At 43.7% G+C, this 20,439-nt stretch overlaps 1 protein-coding gene across 4 annotated transcripts in view; it reads left to right on the top strand.

Annotated features, from left to right (window-relative positions):
• Positions 1-20,439, top strand: part of ADAD1 (adenosine deaminase domain containing 1) — a 923,229-nt gene that overhangs the window by 129,468 nt on the left and 773,322 nt on the right. For all 4 annotated transcript variants that reach the window (XM_069242439.1, XM_069242435.1, XM_069242432.1 and 1 more), the window contains one exon: positions 14,909-15,016. In XM_069242439.1, coding sequence (XP_069098540.1) covers positions 14,909-15,016 — 108 coding nt within the window. The remainder of the gene's footprint in view (positions 1-14,908; positions 15,017-20,439) is intronic.

Genomic DNA, 20,439 nt, shown 5'->3' with positions numbered 1-20,439 from the left:
ATGGTGTGAAGGCAGGGGAGGAGTAGCCTCCCCCAGCCTCTGGAAATGCTTTGTTGGGCACAGATGTGCCCAATTCTGCATAAGCCAGTCTACACCGGTTCAGGGACCCCTTAGCCCCTGCTCTGGCGCGAAACTGGACAAAGGAAAGGGGAGTGACCACTCCCCTGACCTGCACCTCCCCTGGGAGGTGTCCAGAGCTCCTCCAGTGTGCTCCAGACCTCTGCCATCTTGGAAACAGAGGTGCTGCTGGCACACTGGACTGCTCTGAGTGGCCAGTGCCACCAGGTGACGTCAGAGACTCCTTGTGATAGGCTCCTTCAGGTGTTAGTAGCCTTTCCTCTCTCCTAGGTAGCCAAACCCTCTTTTCTGGCTATTTAGGGTCTCTGTCTCTGGGGAAACTTTAGATAACGAATGCATGAGCTCAGCCGAGTTCCTCTGCATCTCCCTCTTCACCTTCTGATAAGGAATCGACCGCTGACCGCGCTGGAAGCCTGCAAACCTGCAACATAGTAGCAAAGACGACTACTGCAACTCTGTAACGCTGATCCTGCCGCCTTCTCGACTGTTTTCCTGCTTGTGCATGCTGTGGGGGTAGTCTGCCTCCTCTCTGCACCAGAAGCTCCGAAGAAATCTCCCGTGGGTCGACGGAATCTTCCCCCTGCAACCGCAGGCACCAAAAAGCTGCATTACCGGTCCCTTGGGTCTCCTCTCAGCACGACGAGCGAGGTCCCTCGAATCCAGCGACACCGTCCAAGTGACCCCCACAGTCCAGTGACTCTTCAGCCCAAGTTTGGTGGAGGTAAGTCCTTGCCTCACCTCGCTGGGCTGCATTGCTGGGAACCGCGACTTTGCAAGCTACTCCGGCCCCTGTGCACTTCCGGCGGAAATCCTTCGTGCACAGCCAAGCCTGGGTCCACGGCACTCTAACCTGCATTGCACGACTTTCTAAGTTGGTCTCCGGCGACGTGGGACTCCTTTGTGCAACTTCGGCGAGCACCGTTTCACGCATCCTCGTAGTGCCTGTTTCTGGCACTTCTCCGGGTGCTACCTGCTTCAGTGAGGGCTCTTTGTCTTGCTCGACGTCCCCTCTCTCTGCAGGTCCAATTTGCGACCTCCTGGTCCCTCCTGGGCCCCAGCAGCGTCCAAAAACGCCAAACGTACGATTTGCGTGTAGCAAGGCTTGTTGGCGTCCATCCGGCGGGAAAACACTTCTGCACGACTCTCCAAGGCGTGGGGGATCCATCCTCCAAAGGGGAAGTCTCTAGCCCTTGTCGTTCCTGCAGTATTCACAGTTCTTCAGCCTAGTAAGAGCTTCTTTGCACCAACCGCTGGCATTTCTTGGGCATCTGCCCATCTCCGAGCTGCTTGTGACTTTTGGACTTGGTCCCCTTGTTCCACAGGTACCCTCAGTCAGGAATCCATTGTTGTTGCATTGCTGATTTGTGTTTTCCTTGCATTTTCCCTCTAACACGACTATTTTGTCCTTAGGGGAACTTTGGTGCACTTTGCACTCACTTTTCAGGGTCTTGGGGAGGGTTATTTTTCTAACTCTCACTATTTTCTAATAGTCCCAGCGACCCTCTACAAGGTCACATAGGTTTGGGGTCCATTCGTGGTTCGCATTCCACTTCTGGAGTATATGGTTTGTGTTGCCCCTATCCCTATGTTTCCCCATTGCATCCTATTGTAACTATACATTGTTTGCACTGTTTTCTAAGACTATACTGCATATTTTTGCTATTGTGTATATATATCTTGTGTATATTTCCTATCCTCTCACTGAGGGTACACTCTAAGATACTTTGGCATATTGTCATAAAAATAAAGTACCTTTATTTTTAGTATAACTGTGTATTGTGTTTTCTTATGATATTGTGCATATGACACTAAGTGGTACTGTAGTAGCTTCACACGTCTCCTAGTTCAGCCTGAGCTGCTTTGCTAAGCTACCATTATCTATCAGCCTAAGCTGCTAGACACCCTATACACTACTAAGGGATAACTGGGCCTGGTGCAAGGTGCAAGTACCCCTTGGTACTCACTACAAGCCAGTCCAGCCTCCTACACACGCAAGTTAGGCCATAACCAGTCCACAAGATTGTTGCCCTTTAAAATTCAGAATGTGTATCAGCAGCCACTTATCGGGCAGGTTTGTGGGGTTACTCCAAAACAGATTCCCTACAATGTGTCGAATAAATTCTTACACAGATTATTGCTGGCATCTAAAAATGTAGTAAATATCATCTGCCATGAGGAGTTGGGATTACGGCATATTGAAGATTTGATTGGTGTTGCCCCACTTCTGCTGTGGCTGAAATCCTGGTCAAATCCTGTGGCTAGTCTGGTACAAGATTGTTTGACTAATTGCATTCAATTGTCTAATTCCAATAGAATTCCGTGGCTTACATTCCTGCAAATTTCCTTCTGGAATTTAGGTCTGGAGGATATGTTTACTCATCCAGAGTCCCTACCCATCAATGCAAAGGAACTGGTTAAAAACTGTTACATAGAGTACAGCTCAAAGCTTAGATTACAGGGGGCCTTGAACCTGAAAACTTTTGAACCTTATGTCCAGATTTCAACTACGATCTTAATAGACCCTTATTTAACCTGGTTCCCGAGCTCTTAATCATATTCCCTTCTTATTTTTATTTAGATTACATTTGATGCATTTTAGAGTAGCCTTCCTGAAGCAGTGTACCTGGCAAAAAGGGCTCTCGAATTGCCCCTGCGATTCTTTTTCTAAGCAAAGCACATGCACTTTTTAAAAAAATGTTCCCTCTACTCTGCTCCCAGAAGTGCATTTATATTTCCCCTTTTAACGTGAATTACAAACCATTTCTCATAAGGAATCATTGATTAGTGTCCAAAAATTGTCACCATTACAAATGTGTTATTCTGTTCTAAATTTTATCAGAGCTGCTACCGCTATTAGGAAACGATATGAACTGGTGGATGCAGTTGTATATTAATTCAAGTTGGAACAGCATATATTTCTAGATTTGACTGTGTTATTTGTTATATGTAAGTAACTGTATTTGATGTTTATTTATGATGGTTTTATATATTACTTTGGTTTTGCTACTGTTTATAGGCATTATTATAGAAGCATTGACATGAGTAATCGTGATTAGATTTGTATTCGGTCTACGTGAAAATGTTATGCTATTTTATCCCAGATTATCTGTATTGCATTTTAATTATTTAAATGTTTTTGTATAATGTTTTTATACTTTTGTGGCATTTTGCTGAATAAAGAAATTTTGACTGACTCCTTTTACTCCAAGGGGGATTCCTTCTTCCTTCTCGTGCAGACTGAAGACTTGCCACCCTCAGAGTATGCATAGCTAGGGAATTGTTGCAGAAGCTGGAGGGAGCCGTGGGCACAATGTTGCAAGCAGTGTCTTCATGGATGCAGATTGTCGGTCGCGGTTCCGGTGGCTAGAAGGTTGCAGAGGAGTCCTGCTGGAATCTTGCAAGCTGAATCTGAACCCAGGCACCCTCTGGAGGCGCTCTGGGTGCCACCCCTAAAGTGGTGATGGACAGGGGAGTGGTCAGTCCCCTTTACATTGTCCAGGTCCATGCCAGAGCAGTGACTGGAGGTCCCTGAACCAGTGTAGACTGGTTTATGCACAGAGGGCACCAAATGTGCCCTTCAAAGCATACCAGTGGCTTGGGAAGGCTACCCCTCCCGAACTATTTAACACCTATTTCCAAATGGAGAGGGTGTTACCCCCCTGTCCCAAACTAAATCCTTTTCTGCCTTCCTGGAGTTGAGCTGTTCAACCCACAGGAGGGCAGAATCCTGTCTGAGGGGTGGCAGCAGCTTGGGCTGCTCAGAAAGCCCCAGGAGGCTGGTAGGAGCAATGCCAGGGGACCTCTAAGGAGCCCCTAGAGTACATGGAATCATACTTCCAATACTGGCAATAGTATTGGGTTATGATTCAGACAGGTTTGATACCAAACATGCCTAGGTTTTGAGGTACCATTGTGTAGCTGGACAGTACATAGTGAACTATGTCCAGTACATGCTGAATATGGAACTGGAGTTTGTGGGGTACCTCTGCTAGTGCAGGAGTGCCCTCACACACAGGTACTTGCACCCTGACCTCTGGTCTAGGAGTGCCTGCCATAGGAGTGACTTACCGTGACCTGTAGTGAAGAGTGCATGCACCCTTTCACACAGGCTGCAACGGCAGGCCTGCAGATACGCTTTCCATGGACTCCCCTTAGGTGGCATAATACATGCTGCAGCCCATGGGGGATCCCCTGATAACCCAGTACCCTAGTTACCTAGGTAACACTTACTAGGGACTTACATGGAGGCACCAGTATGCCAAATGTGGAGTATAAGTTGTTAAAGTAACCAAGTTTAGCAAGATCCTAGTGAATGCAGTCAAACACACTGACAGCAGGCTGAAAATGGGGTTAACCATACCAGAAAGAAGGTACTTTCCTACACTGGCAAAGAAGGATCCTCCGGCGGGCATTAGGGTTCATTCCACCAGAGCTAAGTCAGCCACTTCTGCTTTAGCCAGAGGTGTGGCTGATGCTGATATTTGTAAAGCAGCAAATTGGGCTTCCCTCTTAACTGCCGCAAAATATTAGTTTAGACTCCAAAGTGAGGAGGGATGGTTATTTTGCCCGTTCTGTTGTTCAGGGCGTCTTGGTTTGACCAGTCAGGCACCCACCTCCAACTGTGGGACTGCCTTGGATTCTATTCATAAGGTGAACTACCTTCAGTAAAACAAATTCTGGTGGGTGTACAGTAGCTACCTGTGGATTCAGTCAGTCTTGCCTGTCTTGTCGTGCCAACAGAAAATATGAGAATATATATTTTTTCAAAGGAATAATTATAAAATAGTGTGTGTGTGTGTGTGTGTGTGTGTGTGTGTGTGTGTGTGTGTGTGTATATATATATATATATATATATATATATATATATATATATATTATATGTTCATTGGCATGTGTAGCTGCAGATATACATGCTATGCATATCCATGCTGACATCTAGTGTTGAGCTTGGAGTGTTACAAGTTTTTCTTCTAAGAAGTCTTTTCGCAATCACAGGACCGAGTGACTCCTCCTCTCGGTTCCATTGCGCATGGGCTTCATTGTTAGATTGTTTTCTTTCTGCCGTCGGGTTTGGATGCGTTTCCTCTCGCTGAGATTTTGATTCGGAAAACCTTCAAAAACCATCCTTTTTGTCGGTATTGTTTCGATTGCATTCTCCATCTAGCATTGAACCGGTAGTACCGTCGGAAACGTACGTTCGCTCTTGGGGGCGTGCGCGCCCAACATGGGCCTAATCGGGCCTACCGCCTGGAAAGCCTGATGGATCGGACTCCATTCCGATTCGGCCCGTAGTGCCATGCGAAGTACCCCAATACAGACCAGCACTTGGTTTGTAACTTGTGCTTTTTTTCTAGACCATCGGGAGGAAAACTGTGAGGCCTGTTTTCGTTTTTAAAAAAAGACTGAGATCGCAGAGCCCGAAGACTTGAAATTACGTTGAAAAGCAGTCACTGAAGAAGAGCAGGTGCAGACAGCAGTCTCCATTCGAGACACAGACTCCGAACAGGAATCAGAGGACGACAGACCCATCACAGCTGGCCAGCATGTGAGTATGTCTGCCCCAACACTAAAATAATTTGAAGGCCTTGGGTACACCACTGCCGGAAGGCCATAGTTCGGCCCGGAAAAAGACGGTCGGAAACAGACCTTTGGGATCGGTGCCGAAAAAGGCCACTCTGTCCACTTTGGCGTTGAGTAAAACTATAAAGGGCTCCATTTCGGACCCAGCAGGAAACCCCAAGTTTCGGAGTCGAAAATTCAGAAGTCGGCTTCGGAGCCGAGACCTTACACAATGTTTTCGGTACAACAAACTTCGGAACCAAAGAAGACATCATATACAGAAGAGCAAGGACTTTCCATGAAATTAAGAGAAAGCCATAAAACCTCTGAGGAAGAGTCGGACATTGAGCCCATTCTACAAATTATGGATGAGAGACAATCCAGGATACACATCCATAAAGAGACAAGAAGGGTTGTTATTGCATCTCCTTTAAAAACAAAAAGGAAGCTGGCTTTCCAAGAGGAACTGGACACTGTACAGCCACTAGAAAAGGTGCAAAAGGAGAAGCCAATACCTCCTCATACTTCTCCTCATTCTCCACAACGGTCTGTCTCCCCCCCCCCCCCCTCACCCACACCAGCCCGCCACCAATGCCTTCGCCAACATACTCTTTTTATTCACAAGAAGACATAGTAGACCCATGTGATCTTTATGACCCTGATCCCATCCTAGATAATGACCCAGATACTTAGCCATCCAAACCATCTCCACCTGAGGATACCACAGTATACAACCAGGTCATAGCCAGGGCTGCAGCTTATCATGGGGTAACCATGCGTTCAGAGCTATTGGAAGAAGAATTTTTATTTAATACATTATCTTCAACATATTCTAGGCACCAGTGCCTCCCAGTGTTACCAGGCATGGTAAAACATGCAGACCAAATTTTAGTGAGCCTGTGAAATCTAGAATCATCACACCTAGAATAGAAAATAAATATGACCCTGTACCCAATGACCCAGATTATATTATTCATCAGGTGCCTCCAGATTCAGTGGTGGTTAGTGCAGCACGTAAGAGGGCAAATAGCCAGTCTTCAGGAGATGCACCTCCTGATAAAGAGAGCAACAAATTTGAGCTGCGGGGAAAAGAGTTGCCTCCTAGGCAGCAAATAATTGGAGAATTGCTAATGCTCAAGCACTGCTAGCCCGCTATGATAGAGCCCATTGGGATGAGATGCAGGATATTATACAGCATCTCCCAAAAGACCAAAAGTGGGCACAACATGTGGTAGAGGACGGGCAAGCCATTAGTAACAATCAAAAAAGATCTGCCCTTGATGCTGCTGATAGAGCTGCAAAGAGCGTTAACACAGCCATCACAATCGGGAGACATGCTTGGCTACGCTCCTCTGGTTTTAAACCAGAAATTCAACAGGCTGTGCTTAACATGCCTTTTGATTAAAAGTACCTCTTTGGCCCAGAAGTGGACACTGCAATTGAGAAATTAAGAAAAGACTCGGATACTGCAAAAGCAATGGGGGCTTTGGACACCACACCATATAGGGGGTCATTTCGCAGGCCTCAGTTTCGAGGAGGTTTTAAAGCACAATCCTTTGAGGCTTCTACTTCACAAAGCAACCATATCAAACCCAGTATCAACGAGGTGGGTTTAGAGGAACATATAGAGGTCAATATTCTAGAAATAGAGGTAAATTCCAAACCTCTAAACAACCAACAACACAACCAAAGCAGTGACTTCCTTCCCTCCCTTCCATTCCACACATCTCCTGTAGGGGGAAGACTACAGCAATTCCACTCTCATTGGCAAAATATCACCACAGACAACTGGGTATTATGAATTATCCGCAATGGCTATTGCCTAGAATTGATAAACATCCCTCCAAATATTCCACCAAGATATCACAAGTTGTCCCCAGAACCTACTGTTACAACAAGAGGTTCAATCTCTACTATTCAAACAAGCAATAAAATTAGTTTGACAGTCCCAACAAGGAACAGGGCTTTAAGCACTATACTTCCTTATTCCCCAAAAAGATGGCACCCTCAGACCAATATTAGACCTCAGGCCCCTCAATTTTTACATCTTGTCAGAACATTTTCACATGGTAACTCTGCAAGATGTTATTCCACTGCTACAAAAACAAGATTTTATGACTGCTCTAGACCTAAAAGATGCGTATTTCCACATACCCATCCACCCAGCTCACAGAAAATACCTCAGGTTTATCATACAGGAAAACACTACCAGTTCTAAGTGTTACCTTTTGGCATAACAGCTCCAAGGGTGTTCGCAAAGTGTCTAGCGGTAGTAGCAGCATACTTAAGAAGACAACACATCCATGTCTTTCCATATCTAGACGATTGTCTTATAAAATCAAACAATCGTACACAATGCCAAAAAAATACACGTTATGTGATAGAAACTCTGCACACACTAGGATTTTCTGTAAACTAACAAAAGTCACACCTTCAACCAGCACAAGTACAACTGTATCTAGGTGCTATCCTAAATACTCAACTAGCTCTAGTGTATCCAAATATCCAAAGGATCCACGCTTTCCAAAATCTAATTCCACTCATACAGCCAAATCAACAATACACTGTAAGATTTATCATGAAGATTTTAAGAATTATATTTGTCTACTATTGTCAATCTAAGACCAAAGATCCACTTACAGCATTAATACAAGATATTGTATGTTATTTACTTCATTTACAGAAATCAAATGTGGCTTTTTCCTCCATAAAAATAAACCTTACTGCAATATCTGCATACTTACAAACTATTCAGCATACATCTTTATTCAGAGTTCCTGTTATCAAAGCCTTCATGGAGGGATTAAAACGCATCATTCCACCCAGAACACCACCAGTTCCATTGTGGAATTTAAATATTGTACTTACAAGACTCATGGGACCACCTTTTGAACTAATGCGCTCTTGGCAAATTCAATTTTTAAGATGGAAGGGTACCTCCCGTGTGGCTATTACTTCCTTTAGAAGAGTTAGTGGAATACAAGCATTCACTCTTGAAGAACCTTTTTTCCAAGTACACAACATAAGATTGTACTAAGAACAAATCAAAAATTTCTACCCAAAGTAGTATCTCCCTTTCACATCAACCTAACAGTGGAATTACCAGTCTTCTTTCCACAGCCAGATTCTGTGGCAGAAAGAGCTCTTCATAACCTAGATATCAAAAGAGCTCTTATGTACTATATAGACAGAACTAGACAGTTTAGGAAAACAAAACACTTTTTGTTGCTTTCCAACAACCACATACAGGCAATCCTATATCAAAACAAGGTTTAGCAAGATGGATTGTTAGATGTATACAAACATGTTATGTCAAACCCAAAAAAGACAACTTTTAATCGCTCCTAAAGCACATTCTACAAGAAAGAAGGGTGCAACAATGGCTTTTTTTTTTAGGAAACATACCAATGGTTGATATATGTAAAGCAGCTACATGGTCAGCCTCTCATACATTTACTAAACACTACTGTGTTGATGTTTTCTCACAACAACAAGCCACTGAAGGACAAGCTGTCTTAAGAACATTATTTCTAACAACTTCAACTCCTATAGGCTAGCCACCGCTTTTTGGGAAGACTAACTGCTTTGTAGTCTATGCATAGCATGTGTATCTGCAGCTACATATGCCATTGAATGGAAAATGTCAATTACCCAGTGTACATCTGTTTGTGGCATGTGGTGCTGCAGATTCACTTGCACCCTCCTCCTCCCCGGAAGCCTGTAGTCGTTTAAGTTAAAACAAACATTTATATATATGTGTATACATATACATTTACATTTGCATGGACATCTCTTTTCTCTTATATACTCTATCACTCCTTTCTTCACCCTCTGCGGGAAAACAATCGAGTCAATGCCCATGCGCAATAGAACAGAGAGGAGGAGTCACTCTATCCCGTGACTCCGAAAATACTTCTTCGAAGAAAAACAACTTGTAACCCTCCGAGCCCAACACTAGATGTCAGAATGGATATGCATAGCATGTGAATCTGCAGCACCACATGCCACGAAGAGATGTACTCTGGGTAAGTGACATTTTCCATATGTTATATACTATGGAGTTGGCATATTTTGTGCTGGTGATGATACTCACCCGTTCACCTCAAAGGCACAGAAAAAGTGTTTGAAACTGGCGTCAGCGAGCCGGCGAGGACTTCTTCTGGCTCCAATGAAGTCAGGCGGAGTCGCGAGCAGATCTGTGCTATTATGATGTCCTTGGCACCATGGAAAGCTAGAAAGAAAGGTTTGTTGAATGCTGGCGCATTGGGAGGACTCATAAGGTGAGGAATCCACAGGTAGCTACTGTATCCACCCAAAAAAGAAGTATGTTGTTCCAAATCCATAGTTGGTGGATCCTGGTTATGAGAGTGTGGTGGGATATGGTGTTGAGAGCTGCAGAGACGTCAAGGAGGCTAGGGGCAGCCTTTTCTCCTTGGTCAAGTAAGATAGGGGCAGCCTTTTCTCCTTGGTCAAGTAGGGTTCTAATGTCTTCTGTTGCGGTGATCAGGGCTGTCTTTGTGCTGTGGTTGGTGCAAAAGCCTACTTGCGAGGGGTCCAGGAGATTATGTTCTTCTGGGTGTTTGGTGAGCTGTTTGTTGATGGCTCTCTCTAGGACTTAGGTGGGGTAGGGTAGCAGAGTTATCGAGCGGTAGTTCTTGAGCTGGTTGGGGTCGGCAGACTGTTTCTTATGGAGTGGTTTCACTTCTGAGTGCTTTTAGGATTCGGGGATGGAGGCCGTCGAAGTTGATGCATTATAGATGGGCATGAGGGCCCTGCTGATCTCTCTCTACCCCAGGTTGTAGATGTGATGTGGGCACTGATTGCTAGGTTATCCGGAGTGAGTTGCGCTCATAATTGCTGATGTTTCTTGTGTTAGCAGATTCCAATTGGTGATCAAGTGGCCGTGGGTTTCGTGGGTCAGATTTAGGAGGTGGTAGATGGTGATTTCGGGTGCGAAGTTGCTGTAGATGGCTGCTAGTTTGCTATGGAAGAAGTCTGCCAGTGAGTTGCAGAGGGCCTGGGGAGGGTTTTATTGTGTTCAGTGGCTGTAGGGCAGGTGAACTCTCTCATAATGCTAAAGAGCTCCTTGGAGCGGTTGGTGCTCTTCTGTGTGCTGTCTATCAGGGCGATGTTTTTTGCCTTCCTGAGGATATAGTGGTATTTGTTGAGGGCGGCTTTGAAGGTGATGTTGTCTGCTGGATTTTTGCAGAAGCGCCAACTTCTTTATAGTCGTTTACATTCTCTCCTTAGGGGGTGGATATCGGGTGAGAACCACCTGGCGGCATTGCAGGCCCTTCTGGTTTTGGCGTTTCTTGTGGGGGTGATTTTGTTTGTGAAGCTGCAGGCGTCTAGCTCAGTGTTGCTGGTGGGATTAGGCCTTTTGGTGTTGAGGGCAGCCGTCTATTGAGTATTGGTGATTTTTGCCCTATCTTCGATGAGGGGTGGTGAGGGTTCAGGCGTGCTTGTTATGATAGTGTATGATGTGGTGGTCGGTCTAAGTGAGCTCTGTAGTGTGTGAGAATTTTAGCTTGTCATTTGCGGTGAAGATGGGGTCCAGGGTGTGTCCTGGGTTGTAGGGCTGGTGACCAGTTGCTTGAGTTGGATGTTTTTTAGGTTGTCCAAGAGGATGGTGGAACTGCAGTTGCAGTTGTTGGGGTCGTCCAGGTAGAAACTGAGGTCTCCCAAGAAAACAGTGTCCGGAGTCTGTGGCCAGGGAGGGAGATGAAATCAGCGATCGTCTTGCAGAAAGTGAGGTGAGGTCCAGGATTCTGTACGCAAGTGTTCCACTGATGGTGGTTTTTGGCATTGGTTCGTATTTGGAAGTTAAGGTGTTCCATAGTGGGGATCGTCTCGTCCCCTGTGGTGGCGCAGAGGAGATTATCCTTGTGGATGATGATTATGCCTCCTCTGTGTTTGTTGTGGCGGTCTTCGTGGATGAGTTTGTAGCCTAGGGGGTTTGTGCAGTGATGTCGGGAGCAGCTGCATTGGTGAGCCAGGTTTCTGTGATGAACATCTGGTCCAGTTGGCACAATGTTATTGTGTCCCAGATTTTTGTGGTGTGTTTGGAGTGATCTTACACTGAGTAGGAAGTAGTTGAGTTCTTTTCACGACGTGTGGTTGGTGTCAGGGTTTCATGTTGCAGGAGAGCCAGCATAGGTGTCCGGTGAAAGCTCATACTGTGGTCTGGGGAGATACGCCGCAGCAGTTGTTTTGTTTTCAGGAGGCCAGGTCCTTTAGTTCGGTGGTATCGGCGGATGGTCAGAGTTGGGGATCCTGGGGCTGGGTGCGGTCCAGGAGCGGTTGGGCTTGCCCTTGACACTTCTGCTGCAGCCTCCATTAAGTAGGTCTTAGGTGGGCGGGCTGGAGCGGCAGAGTGGAAAGAGAAATGGCGGGAAAAGCAGCCAGGCACACAGGCACAGATAAAACAATGATATGGCCCAAGATTAAAGTGATACTAAAGCAGATTTACGGCAAAAAGGCAAAAGACAATAAAATACACAGTGTTTTACACGAGTTAGCAAAAATGGTCTGATTGGGCTGGAGCAGCAGCAGACTCAGTAGAAAAAATCGTTACAGGCATGTGGCCGAGGCTGACAATGGTGCTCTTAGTAGGGGTACTGAGGTGCTAGTGCACTGCTCTGGGTGGATGGGGAGGCAGCCAGGCGGTGTGTGAGAGCTGGCACTGTCATCTGGTCCTGTTATGGGGCTATATTTACTCATGGGGCAATAGTTACTCATGCCTCTTTGTTATGACTTATTTGTGAGTTGGAGAACCATTTCTGTTTGCTTCACTGTACCCAATATGTATGGAATACGAAAAATAGGGAACACACAATCTGATTTAGTGTGCAGATAAGTTACTTGGGTACATTGTATTGTGCAAGTAGGTGTGACATTCTTTTACACAGCCTTCTATTGAAATAAGATTACCCGAAGGACTGACATTCCTTCTTTCCATCCTTTCGCCTTTTCTGATCTCTACATTATTCAGTTTTTTTTCTAAACCTCATCCCAAACCCTCCCTCGAGATTAGAAAGTGCTTCACCTACTTTGTATATAAAAAGAGCCTGAATTTTAACAACCAAAGGCCTAGGCAACTGAAAAAAAGCTCATCAGCTACAGAACCTAGTCTTTTGTACAGCTCTTTCTAGACACATCACTTCCTGCATGATAATATGCTGTGAAAAAGCCAACCGGTCCACTTCCTTGTAGACTGAAGACAGACTCTGAGATGGAAAGCAGCCTCAAGACGTTTGCTGGGCTGTCACCTGCAGATTAGTGTATATCCTAGGCTCAAAACCTGATCCACCTCGACGCATGCGAAAACCATATTACTTTTTTTTTTGTCTAATTACATTTGTTTTTTGCAACAGATTTATATTATTTTTAACCACAGTCAGCTGGTAGGTCCACATCAATATTACGGCTCCCTGCAGCTGAAACTGGAATACAATCAGTTCCAGGGTGACATGCATATCCACCCCTCCCCACTAAAGTCAACAACTCCTGCGGTGTAGACAGTCAAGTGATCGCACTCCCAGCCATTGTTATGCCTGGGCCTGACGGGGTGTTCGCAATACCCTGACCCAGCCTCCTGACCACTACCCTCCAATCACTGCCATTGTCTGGCAAGCTAAAAGGCTGCAGGGAGCCTTCCAACAAAGCTGGGTTTGGTTCTTTCATGCAGTCAATCAGATTTTCCCATGCATGCTCAAAGTTACTGGAGCTGCACCTTCTTTTCGCCTTTCTGAGCGAACCCTTCACTCTGGACGCACTCTTCCGGCTCTCACAGGGCAGTAGTCCTGGGCAGCAGGTGCGGGATAGGAGGCCAGTCCCAAGCCCCAATAGTGAAGCCATTTAGCATGGCAGGTGGGATGAAATGACAATTTAACACTACTCTGCAGACACACATGTAAAAACACTCTGGAGAATTGAAATTTCCTCTCTTGTCAGAGGGATGGGGAGTATTTAGTTCCCAGGGGAACAGTGAGACTGATGCTTTAGGAGTGGCACATGACTTCAGGATGGGCCTCACCCAGCCATTTTATTTCAGAAGATATATTTCTGGTATCCAGTGGGCTCTCTGACCACTGGGGGTGGGTATGAGGGGAGGGGGTCACACTGACCAGGTTTTTCCATTTCGGCTAGGGACATGGCCAAATGCCGGGTTGGGCCGATCCATCCTTTTGTTTTTTCTGCCATTTTGAAATCCGAGGCATCATGGTATTTGTGCTCCTCGGTAGGGCACACTTGGGCAAACTCCTTTTCTGCCCCTCGGGGGCAGAAGGACTGTTGCCTCTTTAGTGGTGGGGTTAGAGTAAAGCCCAATCCTAGGTGAACTACCCCCAGCCCTTTTTTGTGAAGCATGATAAAATCCCTGGTGTCTAGTGGGGTTTTCTACCTTTCCTTGGGGGTGGGTGGCTTGGGGGCAAACCTCGAATGTGCCTCCTGGGAAGGTAGGGAGACTGTATTTCTCCCCTTTTGGGGGTGAGTCATGGCTCTATGCCAGGGTGGGACACTCCACCCTTTTTTTTATTTATTTCTTATTCAGGAAAAATTCTCTACTCACTTGTGAGCTTCCTGATGCCCATCCCCTCCAATCCTGGGTCAAGAGGTGTGCGTCCCTGCTTGGTGACTCCCAAGCAGGGTTACATTAAGGAGCGAGATCGTTAGAATGGGAGATTCTTCCTCCATCAATACCTCTCCCATTGAAATATCTCATGAGCACCGATGCGAAGAGTGTGAAATGAGCAGGTTGGCATGTTTCAAGGTCGATCTAAAGTGCATGACGTCAGCATGCCACGCACACTGATTGTCATTGGAAAAAAATGACCTTGGGCTGCTGGGGAAGAAATTGAAAAAGGCAATCCTTCTGGTACCAGCACTGAAGGGAGGGATTCCTTGCCTTTGGTGTGTTGATGTGACACTTAAGGCAACAGTGACTTGGCTTATCAATATTGCCCAAACCGTTAGGTCTTAAAGTACCATTTTCTGATTACTGAAAAAGAAATGCTAATGGGTTTCAGTCAAATGTCCTCCATTTAATATGACCAATTTTCTTGATTGGCACTTTCTTTTTAAAAATATTTCCAATTAATAAATCTGTTAATTAAAAATAATAATAATTCACACCCTTTGCATAGATATTCAACCTTTATGTATGTAAATTAAGGACTCATAATGGAGAGTAGGATTAAAAGTACTGTTTTATCTTGTAAAATGTACAGTTGTAAATGATACTTCTTAAATGTGGCAAATTTGCTATCTTTAGGCTCTCCGTTTGTTCCTGTGGATCCAGTCTCCGTGAACCCTCCCTCTGTGAATTCTTGTAACTTTAGTCATTCAGCTGAGTCGAGTTATGTGCCTAAGGTTAATTATGGTAAGTTACTTTGTTCCTAAATTTTTGGCAGCATATTATTTGTTTCATGATAGCAATTTCTAATTTATGAGATGGAAGCAGCTACTATTTTTCATAAATTACATTTTAGAATGCATTTTGTTTACATTTTAAATTAAGAATATGTGATTTCTGATCATATAATTATTTGATCTTGTTATAACATCCTAACTACCTTAATGCGTTAGCCCTTTCCTCCTCCTGAACTTCCAGCCCCATCTTACACTGCCTGTCATTGCCCCATCCCATAATCTGGCCTTTTTAGCTCTTGCATAGTATGTATGAGTCAATTTTCCAGTGTGGGTTTATTTTTTCTATTTATTTATTTGGTTAGTAATGCTGTTTGGGATAAATTGTTCACCTTCATACTAAGAGCATTGCCTGTTTTTGAGGTATTTGGCTCAGTTGCTTGTTGTATGTAGGATATTTAAGTTTGTAATTAGTTATAAGTGGCTTTGTACCTTTTCGAGCATGTGTGCATGTGGTTGGTTGTTGTGTGAAAAAGTTACTTGAATTCAAGTATTTCCTACACTGAGGAAACCCAGGAACTGACAGCCCTTAGACTGAACCTCTAATCATTGACAAAAAAGGCACAATCGATTTTAGGAGAAAGTGCAGGGCAATCAATAAATCTTACCGCGCTGTAACACCTCTGGTGGTCCTACATTATGGAGTAGGTGTCATATCCTACATTAAAATAATTATATGAAATAAACCCTCTCCCCACTTGTGTGCATTACAGTTTGCGAGGGCATTCCATTGCATAGATGAAGACGGTTCTTCAAACCAGTAACAAATATTCGCTGGAGCTTGTTGTGACATACTAGGATCTCAACAAGTTTAAAATGAATAAAGAACCTTGAGGGTGGACTAACCTATTTCGTTTATGGATTTTTTATTTTTTTTCCAGACCCTTCTGACTGAGAAGGCCGACATGTTCTGTGTGAACTTTACAGTGTTTGCACCAAATCTTCCTTAACCATTGGGTCTCATTGGTTGTCGATTTTTATTTACTTTTTTTTGTTTTGTTTTTTCACTGAATGTGCCCACATTCTACTTAAAAAATAATGGAGACATTTCATTATCTTTACCATTATATGTCCGTTTCTTACATCCTCAAATTATCAATAAGTATTTATCATGGATATATTGTGTACCAAATGCACTTTAAAAAAAATCTACCCTAGTGGTAGTCCGTGATCCATTGAGTAGCATCACTCAAGCAAATAATGCAACTAGAATGTCTTTGTCCTCCTTGTTCTCTGACATATAATGTTTGCTAGATATTGGCAGATCTGGTCCTTGGGCAACTTTTCCTGGACTGTGCTTTTGAACTCATAAGCACTATTTTTATTTAAAATGGCTGATGAACTTGGTGGCTAAGTGCCCACTTCATGTTCAATCATCACAGTGTTTTTCAGGTGATTGAGATAGTCATGTAAGCCACATAGTCTAAATTACACTTTCTTTGGTATCTTTGTCCCTACAAAGTTAGTAATCCCAACTAAAATTTTATGATGTGTGTTGAAGGCACAACATGGACATGATTTACTTGAGTGATGTCTATTTACTTGGAGTAAATTCCACAATCAGTTGATAATTCATATTGTTTTGTTCGTTTGGTCTTGTGTAAAACATTGTCTCTCAAATTAATTTATCTTTTGAATGTGAAAAGATGTCTTGTACTTCTTTTGAAATAATCAGTAACTTCCAGTGTTTCGTTTATTTTACCTGATTCAAGTAGTGAAAATAGGTAGTATTTTCTTCTAGCTATGAGAAGGAAAGTTTAAAGTCTATTAAGGGCATGGAGCAGAGGATTAGGCTGTACTTCACTGTTATTCTCCAGCAGCCCATTACCATTATATGTGAATAAAACTCTTTACCAGAAGTAACAGAGAAAGGAATAAACCTTATTCAACTAATCACAAGATAGTACGTGTTAGTCTGTACTGTGTGTAACTTCCTGTGTCCCCTCTTTCTTTCTGACGCAATCCAAGTTAATCTCTAGTGTTATCATTGCCTGTAAAAGATAGCATACAATTAGCATTTACTTTAGTTTCCAGACTATGAAAAATGTAACTATAAAATTACCAGAAACAAATCAAAACAAATCCTATTATTGCAATGCTGTATTCATAATTCCTTTCAAGCATTACTAAAACACCTCAATAAGTGACAACATTTAAATTATATGCTTACCAGTTAAGTAAGTCTTTCAGCATTCTCTAATACCAGCGCAAGCCACGATGAGGGAAAGGGATGTGATTATCCTAAATCAGTGAGCTGGAGAATCCTCACCCTGTATTCCTAATAAAAAAATTAATTTCCTTTTACAGTAGCTAGGAAATGTTGAATTCTATAGTGAATGGAATAGAAGATTAGGCTCTGTCAAAGCTTATTGACCACCAATGCAGTCACATGTATGACTGGTTTGAAATAAAACAACTAAGAAGTGGAATCTGACAGCTAGTCAGCTGCATTGATATGTTCTAATCTAGCCTTCCTCCTCTGGCAGTGTGTGCCCCAAATTGTTTCAAATCTTTCCCTCTTTCTTGTATGACCTAGCATACCCACCTTGCAGTAGTAGGAGAGAAGACCAAAATGTGTGGCTTTCTAATGGATATTAGTAATTCCCTTTATCCTAGCAGGTGAAACTCCTTTTTCATATGAATGTATGCCTTAGTACACCCTACCACACAAAGCTTTGGATTATCGTTAAATGCTGGGTAAGAGATTGACTGTCCTCCTGGAAATTAGGTGACCCTGCCTGGTGTTAAAAAAAGAAAAAAACAACAACAACAAAAAAAACCTGTAATATCCAGCGCTCCAATGTCTTAAACCTGGCTGCAGGGGATCAGACGTAAGAGTATAGCCAGCTTACCTGAATGATTTTTCCTGGGCAAATATCTTATTTTGACACAAGAGGAAGAGTTTCAGGACCTTATTGACATCCCAGAGCACCTAGGTGTTGGAGGAAAGGAAAGGCTTATTGACCGCCCCTCCCAGGAGTTTCCAGACTTGAGGTATGTGGGGAGCTATTAATAGGAATGTGTCCCGCAGATAAAGCATAGCAGAAAGTATTTGCTGACTTATAACCAATTCTGTTTGAGCCAAAGATGAGTAATATCTTAGGGTTCCTGAATCCAGCCTAGAATAATCTGTCATTCGCCACTGCACTTTGGTCTTGTTTCCAGCTGAAATACCTCTGAAGTTGATTGTCCAGTTGCGATACAAATGGTTCCACCAAGAAAGAACCCCACTTGAGTTCTGTTTCCCTGAAAACCTCTTTACTCAGTTTCCATACTCACATCTGGAAAATTCGGGGAATGCCAGTCTAGCACATTGTTCAGTAAACCTGGAAGTTACTCTGCCATCACAGATCTTGTTTTTCTAGGCAGAAAAGCCATCTGGTTTCCCAGGACTGCCAGTGCCTTGAAGCTTGTTCCCACAGGAGATTGCTATATTGTACCACTGAGGTATTGTTCATCTTCAGCAGGACACAGCATTGTACTCCAGAATTTCCTGACAGTTGATGTGAAGTTTCAACTTGAACTCTGAACATTTTCGTCCTGTGAAGGATTCCCCACATCTAGAGCCTCATCTGTTTCTTCTGGTGTCTAATTCTAGGACTATATCCAGTTTGAATCTGAAGGTTACTCTCCCGCTCCACCCCCTGAAGCATGTACAATTTTTGTTTGATTTTCACGATCTTCTGCCTGATTTTCGCTAGGGGGACGCCTCCTTGAAGTCTATAATGAAGCCAAGGAATATTAATCTGAGTCAGATCCAGAATCATTTGTATCTCAATGACTAACCCTTGACTCTTGTAGATTCACCGTTGTTTCCAGGTTTTCCACCAGATCCCTTGGACATTGATTCAGAATGAGGATGTCGTCCAGATATGTAATGATGCACATGCCTCTGCCCCTGAGATTGTCTGTCTCTGGTTTTAGTACTTTTGTGAAGCAACACAGTTCTGATGAGAGGCCAAAGGGAAGTGTTGCAAACTGGTATGATTGATGTCTTCTGCGGAATTAAAGGATCCTGCGATGAGTTTGAAAGATGGTAATTGTGAGGTAGGCATCCTTATGGTCCAGACATTCTTGCTGCCTGACGATGACCCTCACGAGGTGAATATCCTCCATTGTGAGATGGCAAAATATTAGCCATTTGTTTAACTCCTTGAGGTTTACTCTGGGATGCTGACTGCCGTTCTCCTTTTAGACTACAAGCCTCAACAAATCAACTCCCCCTCTTCATATGGCAAGTCCTTTTTTTTTTTTTTTTTTTTCCAGGACAAGCTATTTTTAAGGTCTGCTGGCCTGTTCTGGCGAGAGCTCAAACTAACAAAGAGCAGGTATTCAGTTCATTCAGCAAGTGAGTGAGCAATGAAGATGCCTTTAAAATTTCGTTTTAGTTCGTCACGTTTGCTGTGCTTATAAGACCAAAATCAAATGTCCGTTTATCTTCTTACAAACTGTTGATTATTTTTTCTGGAATTGGGTGTTTACAAAATCCTCTAACTTTGCAGTCAGAGAAAGAAATGTAAAGTGAACTGTCTGACGATCGCGCTGGGCACTTGACATTTAAATCGCTTGCAAATGAATTTGACAAATATTTCAAAATATATAGCAGTAGTTAAGAAAGCACTTTTTTTGTAATTCTGAAATGAGATGGTAACTGATTTTAATAGGATCAAAACAAATCGGAGTACTTTACTTGGTGATGTGCAAGTGATAAATATTTACTGAAATACGATTTACTATATCTGCTTGTCCGTGGGAATGTTTGGAGCCATTTCAATGAAAAGTGTCTGTTGTAAATAACTGTGCTCTCCTATATCATGCTTCAGTAATCTATTAAGTAAGATTTTAAATATTACCTGAGAAACATTCCTGTCCCGGCCTTGATAATGATCCTTTTAGTGAACTAAGAAGCAAGTCCGGGGTCTTCCTCTGTGTTCTTCTGTCTTCCTCTGTGTTCTTCTGTCTTCCTCTGTGTTCTTCTGTCTTCCTCTGTGTTCTTCTGTCTTCCTCTGTGTTCTTCTGTCTTCCTCGGTGTTCTTCTGTCTTCCTCGGTGTTCTTCTGTCTTCCTCGGTGTTCTTCTGTCTTCCTCGGTGTTCTTCTGTCTTCCTCGGTGTTCTTCTGTATTCCTCTCTGTTCTTCTGCTCTTCTGCTCTTCTGCTCTTCTGCTCTTCTGCTCTTCTGCTCTTCTGCTCTTCTGTTCTTCTGTTATTCTGTTCTTCTGCCTTCGGCTCTTCTGCCTCCTCCGTCCTCTTCTCCCCGCACCTGCCCTCCTGCTCCTGCCTCATCCCCCTCCCCCACTCGCATCCCCCCTCTATCTCCCCTATCTAACCTGTTCACTTTCTACCTCCCTCACTCCTCCTATCTACCTATCTCTCCAT

The sequence above is a fragment of the Pleurodeles waltl genome, chromosome 1_2, assembly GCF_031143425.1.
Source record: "Pleurodeles waltl isolate 20211129_DDA chromosome 1_2, aPleWal1.hap1.20221129, whole genome shotgun sequence".
In the NCBI taxonomy this organism is placed as follows: Eukaryota; Metazoa; Chordata; class Amphibia; order Caudata; family Salamandridae; genus Pleurodeles; species Pleurodeles waltl.
This window is presented reverse-complemented; position numbering and strand designations above follow the sequence as displayed.